Here is an 8,842-nt window from a genome sequence, read left to right on the forward strand (position 1 = left end):
CAAGCTCTACAAAAAAAAAGGGAATTTTTAAAATAATTTGGGTAATTCGGGTATACCCGAAACCCAAAAAATGTACCCTTTACCCGACCCGAAAAAAAATCGGATAACCCGATTACCCGGAAAAATTTACCCAATAACCGATTTACCTGATACTCAAAACAATCAGACGGATAATTCGGGTATCGGGTATTTTCAAGAGAACTACCTCAAAATTTAATTTACAGGCATCGTACTAATAACACAGTGGACAAAGTGAAATTGTAGGAAGGTTCTTTTAAAAATATTTATTGTAGACAGACGTCAATTTAGTTACTTTAAAACAATTTTTTTATCAATATTATAAAAAAAAAAAAAAAAAAAAAAACACTTGATACTTGATACTTGATACCACTAATGCCACTAACATGGCGACACTAAATTAGAAATGCTTTTGTAATTTAAAACAAATAAAAATGTGAAATATCCATATTGACTTGGTTGTAGGCTTTTAAGCGTATTTAATATTTTACCTTTTTAAATCAGTAATTGTTTCCATAGGTGCTACATCTTTTAAAACCTTTGACCATGAAGTGCTCTCTGTTATTATGTGTATACCAATTTAATTCTATTTTTGTTAAGTTTGACCACTAATTCAAAGATCAATCAATAATTACATCTCGTTGGCTTCAAAAGTAATAAATAAATAAATAAATAAAACAATATTTATATATAAGGATGGTAAAAATGATGAGTATTATGAAGATAAACTTTTACCGATTATTTATGAAATTGAGTAAATAAAGATTTAACATGCAAAAAATGTTTAATTATAAAAGGTTGGGGGACGTTTTCGGGAAGAGCAAACACATAAAAACAAAACGATACAAAAACCAAAATTTAAGAAATATTTTTAATCATTAAGTTAGTAAATTTATTAAAAACCACAAACTTTAACCAAAAAAAAAAAAAAAAAAAAATTAAAACTTGGTTTTTACTAAATATAACATATTTTTATTTATCTTAAAATTAACAAATAATAATAATAAATATGTTTTTTAAATTTACTATTTCAGTGAATTTGTAAAAAAAAATATTAAAAAAATATTGCTGTTAATGGTATGCATATTTTTTTTAAAGAAATCTATGTTTTGTAAAACTGATCAAACATAAACATTAGGTTCTCCAAATGAGAAATCACCATAGAGATTTTGATATATATATATATATATATATATATATATATATATATATATATATATATATATATATATATATATATATATATATATATATATATATATATATATATATATATAAATAAATTTTTAGACAACAAACTAATTAACCTATGCTAAATACAAAAGAGACTTGAACATAAGAATTCTCATTTTAAAAAGTCACTCCTTCGGGCTACATCAAAAACTTTGGTTCTAAGACATGGTATAATTTATGATAATTAAGTTTGCAAAAAACTTACTCAAAGTTGACAAAGAACTTGCTTAATAGTTGCTAATTAATAGGACGAAAAACAATCTTTAATATAATTCTTCTGCATAAAATATTAAGCTGAATAAAAATCTATTTAAAAAAAAAAAATGAAACTAGGGTAGCTTTGTGTCATAGTTCATATTTATTCTGTCAATAAATACCCGTCTGAACATCCTGGTCTTCCTGTTGGTCGATTCTAAACAAGTTTTGATCCAACTCACTCGCTTCAGTGTGCTAATTTAGCATAGACAATATTAATGTAAGGTGAAAAATAAACGAGTTAACATGTATAAAAAACTATTGAATCTATATGGTAATGAATCACGATAGATAGTACTATTGTATTATGCATTTGTAAAAACAAACTGTTTGCTTTTTTATGTCGTTTAAAACATTATGTAAATGTTTGGTCAATTTAACTAGCACGTACAGTATGATATCCAGTGAATTAAACAAGCCGTTTGTTGCACAAGATTGTCAAATATTAATTTAGGCTAAATCTGAACCCATAGCTCTATCTAATCTGATGTATGCTATATAATGTAGCACATTAAATTATGAGTATAACAATGAAGAAGCAATGGAAACAAATATTTTCTGAATATTGCTTATGTTTTCTGACATTTCAGACCCACACAAAAAGCAAAATAAAACAGCCGAATGCAATGAACCAACACAAAAGGTCGAGACCAACAGTAAGTAACTGTAGAATTAATCCAATTGATAATACAAAAAAATTAAAATTGAAAAATTAATAATTGTTCTTTTACAAACATTCTAAATAAACATGTGTTCATAATGGATAGGGTTCCTTGTGTTCATCATCAGTTCTTGATCTATTTCTCTTCACATATATCAAGCCTCAAGGATACTTGATAATGATCATCAAATGTGGAAGCTATTTTCTTTCTTGATATTCACATCAATTTGATTAATTTGCTTAGCCGACGATGATGAGCTGATAAATCTCCATGCATGCATAAACTACATACACTAAAACAAATTAAAGATAATAATTAGTTATGGTTTTAGTTCAATTACATTGATACATCAACATTCGTTAATTTTTAATAAATATAAATTAAAACAATTAAATAAGAACAGTGTTCACCATGATTAAAAAGAATTCAAGTTGTTGTTGATAGCGAAACGAGTGTCAAGTTTTAGTCTTTGTTCATCCGCTTCCCACAAGTGTTGTCCATTTCCCTGGAAAATTAAATTATATAATTGAATATAAATAAAACAAAATAAAATAACAATAACAATAATTTGTATTGTGACCATTCATGAGTCCGAAAAGATACCTGGGAAAGAATATTTGGCATTTGGGATTGTTGAAACAACAGTGAATTAGGTGGTGCTGAAGCATCAATCAACAGTGGCAAGTGAGGGTAGTTATCGGTGGCCGGAGCAAAGGTGGCAGGGGAGGCTCCGCCGTGGGTACTACATTGCTGTACACTTGGCATTGGCATGATTGGCAGTACCATGCTGCTCATATTCTGGACATATATAGTATACAGCACTTTTGAAATCATTATTAAATAAATAAAATAAATAATTCCACAAACCCTAAATAAAGAAATAATTAATTAATTACCTCATCAGGTTTAAGCATGAATGCCTCCATATCCACTCCAAAGTCATATAGCATGGGATTTACAGAAGCAAGCTTCATGGAGAGAAACTGAAATAATTTATTTTATTACTACAATGATTAGCAAACAAGTTTAATTTTATGTTCTTCGCTTAATAATATATTTTTAAAATATAGAAAAATAATATTACTTCAACTTGATTTTGTAGGGACTGAACATAATTGATGATTTCATCCAACATGAGGGCCTTTCCAGTAACCTGCATATCAATCAATCCCACATGAAATTGTCGGAAAAAAAAAACTCATAATATTCCAGTTTAATTAAATTTAATTAATTATTTTCAAATAAAAAACAAAGACAGAAGCAAGAACAACTCACCTTGTCACAACCTGGAACAATGGCTTGCAACAGCTTCATCCTTTCACTTATTTTCTCCCTCCTTACCTGCAAAAAAGATTAAAATAAAAAGAAGAATATTAATTAATGATTAATTTAATGTGAATATGCATGAAATAAGATGAGGGCATAATTGGAAATTGAGGTGTGAACATGGAGAAGAAGGGTACCCTTTCAGCAAGGCTGTGGCTATCCGTAGCTTGGCCTCTTCTTGCTCTAACATGAATGTACCCAATTGCCCCTTGTTCTTCGCAAGAACTTTGCTTCGGTATAATCTTCTTCTTTTTTTCCTCTTGATAGTCATTGCTTTTCTTTTGCTTCTTCAGTTTGGTGCTTGTGTCCTTCAAATTTAAATAACGATATCATTTTTATTTACTTCATTTTCAATTTAAAAAAAAAAAAAAAAATCTTAAAAGTAATCAAGTTATTACTTTAGACTGAGCACGGTGTAGAGAACAAATTTGTTTGTCCTTCCTCTTCTTTGCCAACAACTGATCATTCCCAGTCGAAACTTTCTGATCATCAAGAACTGTTGACATTGAAGAATCTGGGCTCTGCAACTTGTTTGCTAGATAAGCTTGATCATGGTGTTCGTTGAATTGAGAGAAAGAGGTGGTCGTGGTGGTGGTGGTGGTAGGGAATGGAAAGAAAACAGTCTGATCAAGAACAAAAGATTGGTGTTGCTGGTATGAAAAGGCTGCCATATTTTAAACTTTTAATTATGATTTTGCAGTTTATAAGTTGGAACTGAATGATGCAAGAGAGTTTGGAAAAGAAAATGTGAGTCGATAATGATCATGGAGATCAGGTATATGTAAAACACGAGGAGAGAGAAAATAAGGAATAATTAAATTGATAGGAGCCAAAATTCATTAAAATGGAAATATATATTTTATATAATCTAATAAATAAATAATTTTTTTTTGTCTATTTTTTAAGATGTTCTGATTTACTTTTCCTACTCGATGATTATTTTTAGAAAAAACATCATAAATGGATCCTGTGATTTCTTAAAATTTGAAGCTCAATCCTCCTGGTTTAAAAAACATCATAAATGTTCCTTGTGTTTTCAAAATTTTTGATGTTTTGTCCTTATAGTTAACTCCGTTAACTTTTGTCCATCAATTGAAGAGCATTTTTATCATTTCACAACCACAAGGATTATTTATGATTTTTTCACTTATTTAAAAAAAAAAAATAATAATAATAATAATATGCAAAAGGGATCCACCCTCTCTCTCTTTCTCTCTCTGTCTCTTAACCCCTATTTTCCTCTCATTCTTATGTATATATATATATATATATATATATATATATATATATATATATATATATATATATATATATATATATATATATATATATAGTGCTGCTGTTATTGCTTGCGTGGCTCCATCATACCAGCTCCCTCAGGCCATCTATTACCGTTCACCGCCCCTCACTTTGAGTTCACGTTCGCATAAAACAAACGACCAATGCAGTGGAACTGTAATTGCACGCCACCACCCACTGCCACAGTGAGGACTCCGATTCACCGAAACTAATAGACCAAACAATCTATCTTCTCTTCCACCTCCTAATTTGACCACCACTTATATGGTTGTATCTATCTCACAAAAGTTTTTAAATCAAGAACCAGGGCATGCATCTTTTCTCTGTGAAGAATTAAGACCACCATTTCTATTGAAATCATTCTCTTTTCTCCTACACCTTTTCATTGTCCATCATCAGAACACCACCATAATCCTTTTCAATATGCAATTTGAGAACATAAGGAAGAAGGGGCTTTGATTTGAATCTGTACAAATGAGAAGAAAGGCACACAGGAAAAAAGGGCATCTCAGTCTGATCTTCAAAGGTTAAGGTGGGTCTAATTTTCTTGAGGTGTACCTGCTGCTCGATTCACGCGAGTTTAAATATGACAGAGGTATCTCTCTTTCTCTCCTGTTCTTCATATACTATAAAAGTTATTATGATTATCAATTTTTAGTTCACTGAAATATACACACAAAGTGTTTGTTAAAATGCTAATGAGAGTTTTTAGTTGTTACAATCCATATTTGCCTTAAATCCTTTTTGTTATTATGTGAGGTGTTTGGCTAGCTTCGATCAATAGCAAAGAGTAAGAAACACGGTGGTGGTGGCTGGTGATATCAGAACAAGAGGAAGAAAGGGGTTGAGAGAGAGAGACCTTGGATATTAAATTTAATTTAAAAAAAAAAAAAAAAACCTCATAAAAGGTTCCTGGATAGTTAAATGACAAAAATATCATTCATTTAAAGGTGGAAAGTTAACTGAGTTAGCAAAAAAGACCAAACATCATAACTTTTGAAAGCACATGGACCATCTATGGCGTTTTTAAACCACGAGGATTAAACTTCAGATTTGGGGAAACCACAGGGACAATTTATGATGTTTTTTCTTATTTTTATTTTATTAAATTTGATAAAATATTTAATAAAGATAATAATAAATGTATATCGATTTAATTAATATATCTTTACTTTTAATTTCTAAATTGAATTAAATTATTTTATTTATCTATTTGTTTAAATTAAATAACGAAACAAAAAAAATTAAAAATAACAAATTAAATATCAAAATTTCAATAAATTAATATTTTTCTTTTTTACCTTATAAATTCAAACTTTCTAAATTTTAGATTTTATATTTAATTTTTTTATTTGAAAATAAACTTGTTTAATACAGAAATCTCATAACTAGTAATAATAATTAAAAACTAGATGATTAGAAATTAAGCTATTGATAATCATATCTTTAAAGTATACAAGTTCATAATATTAGCATGTCTCATAACATATAGATGAATGTAATATTCAATTAATACAAATGATTAAAATAGACTAATTTTATACATACCCGAAATTGATTTGTTTACCTCTCTCTCTCTCTCTCTCTCTCTCTCTATATATATATATATATATATATATATATATATATATATATATATATATATATATATATATATATATATATAAACAAGATCTTGTATGACCAAAAGTCATTATAAAATGATATTGATAATGATATATGATTCGTTATGGTCACACCTTATATCAAGTTACTACTAATAGATTATTTATTAAAGTAATTTTGATTATTAACAAAGATCAACACTTGTATTTAGTTTGAAAAATATTATTTTATCAAAATAATATTTTTCAATATATTAAGAATTAATTTTTAAGGAAAAAAAAGAGAGCAAAAACTAGTTTAATATTATATGTTATGAATTTAATGTTACGTAAGCTTTTGGACAGTTTCATAAATAACTTGCTTTGTTTCCAACTAGTTAGTTATGGGTAATGTAATATGATGCTTAGGATACATCTAACATAATACTAGGAATAATTATTCCTGGCTTTCAGGATGTCTTGGATAATTTAGATGTGTATGTAATAACATAACATGTTATGCAAATATTTGAACAATAAAGTGATATTTTGTTTTGCGCCAGTTCTTTCGCACATTTAGGTAGCATATTTAATAATCAATTTTCTTATATTAGGAAGTAATGATTAAAGAGTAACTCAAGGCACTGATGATCCCTTGAGAGATTATGTGAACATGTTTGGAAAATATGTCGTAAATATCTTAAATTTGGACATAGCAACATTATTGGAAGCATTCAAGATGAGATTAAGGAATAATTCCCCCTTGTATGAGGATCTTATCATTAACCCATGCAAGAAATTGGGTGAATTCAGAAATAAAGCCTTGAGATTTATCATGCTATAAGAGGATAAGAAGATCCAGAAGAGAACAAACACGTCCTATGATCATCCTAATAGGAAGAATGAATCTTACTCCAAAAAAATCCTATAGATCTTAACCTTTCTCGAGATCCGAAAACCATATGGTCAATGCTCTAGAGGATAAAGAGGAAGATGAAAATTATCCTGAGATATCTTATTACTCTTTTTTTGTTAATGTTACAATTCTACTCTATTCAATGCAGAATCCTAGGGACAAGGCAAAATGGCCTAAGAAAGGTGAAAAGACCCCATGATGGAAAGATAAGTCAAGGTGGTGTGCTTACTATGAAGACTACTTTTCTCTAAAAAAAAAGATTAACTATCTACTAAGAAATGGATATTGAAAGAAATATTAGGAAGAAAAATAGAAAAGACTGTCCAATTATCCCATGATCCTAAAAATTCTTCCATAGAAAATAGCATCTCCCCCATTGGACACCAAAGTAATTAAGTTTATCACTGGTAGATCTAACATTTGTGGAACTTCTTATTATGTAGCCAAGTGACATGCAAGAAGTTCCAAGATGAAAAAAGATGATAGACCAAGAAAGAATACATTCTTAACTGATAAAAGAGAACTCTTTTGACGGTGATGGTATGGAAAATTTCCTTCATCTACATCATGATGGTGTAGTCATAAGTTTCGTTTGAATAATCCTAATATATCATGGCAGATCAGTTAACATCATCCTATTAGAAACACTTAACAAGATGAACATCACAAATTTTGAGATAGTTAGAAGATCATCAGTTCTAGTAGGATTTAGTGGTGAAACCAAAAATACCATTAGAGAAATCAAGTTGCCAATATAAATACAGGGAGTTAACTCTATCCAACATTTTTGTGTTGTTGATTTCTTGTCTTTATATAATAATATCTTAGGCGTGCCCTAGATCTACGACATGAAATATATCCACTTAACTTACCATCAATATGTGAAGATGCTAACACCATGGGGAATAGTAAAAATCAATAGCGAACAACAAGAAGCTAAAGATTGCTATATCACTTTGATGAAAAAAATCAACCACTCCTAGGAAAGCGTAGCAATTAAAGAAAACGACACAAGTCATTTTGGAAGCCAAGGATATTGAAGTCAAAGAAATTTCAATAAATCTTGAGGATCCTGAAATCAAAGTGCTAGTAGGCATAGATTTTGACTAAGATCTTGAACAAGATCTTACTTAGTCCTTATAAACTGTAAAATCAACCTTTTTTGGAAAGATGAAGATATGACATGTATATCAAAGGATGTAATGACCCTTGAGCTATATATTGATCAAAGTTTCATGACAATTCATCAAAGAAGAAGAAGAAGAAGATATGCACTTGATAGGAAATTAATCTTCCAAGAAGAGGTTGAAAGATTCTCAACGCCAAAATGATCAAAAAAGTAAAAATACAAAGATGGTTGGAGAATGTAGTGGCAGTCGAAAATAAGAATGGAAAGTGGAGAGCATGTGTAGATTTTACAGATATTAGTAAAGCATGTCCTAAAGATTCATTTCCTCTTGCACACATACATTATTTGATAGATGCAATTGTAGGTCATGAAATCCTTACCTTCATGGATGCTTCAGCCAGATATCAAGAAATCCAAATAG

The 8,842-nt window shown here is 29.2% G+C and overlaps 1 protein-coding gene across 2 annotated transcripts; it reads right to left on the reverse strand.

Moving 5' to 3' along the window:
* Positions 1-2,150: 2,150 nt before the first annotated feature.
* Positions 2,151-4,250, reverse strand: LOC145042619 (transcription factor BC1-like). 2 transcript variants are annotated; one of them, XM_078991074.1, is made up of 8 exons: positions 3,893-4,250; positions 3,632-3,802; positions 3,444-3,509; positions 3,253-3,321; positions 3,065-3,151; positions 2,772-2,966; positions 2,579-2,673; positions 2,151-2,451 (listed from the first exon to the last, which is right to left on the reverse strand). In XM_078991074.1, exons 1-7 carry the CDS (start codon positions 4,163-4,165, stop codon positions 2,584-2,586), a joined length of 951 nt encoding a protein of 316 aa, XP_078847200.1. In that variant the 5' UTR covers positions 4,166-4,250; the 3' UTR covers positions 2,151-2,451; positions 2,579-2,583. The 2 variants fall into 2 exon arrangements, with proteins under 2 accessions (XP_078847200.1, XP_078847199.1); XM_078991073.1 differs by having other exon boundaries at positions 2,151-2,460.
* Positions 4,251-8,842: the final 4,592 nt, after the last annotated feature.

The sequence above is a fragment of the Lactuca saligna genome, chromosome 4, assembly GCF_052625555.1.
Source record: "Lactuca saligna cultivar CGN05327 chromosome 4, ASM5262555v1, whole genome shotgun sequence".
Taxonomy (NCBI): domain Eukaryota; kingdom Viridiplantae; phylum Streptophyta; class Magnoliopsida; order Asterales; family Asteraceae; genus Lactuca; species Lactuca saligna.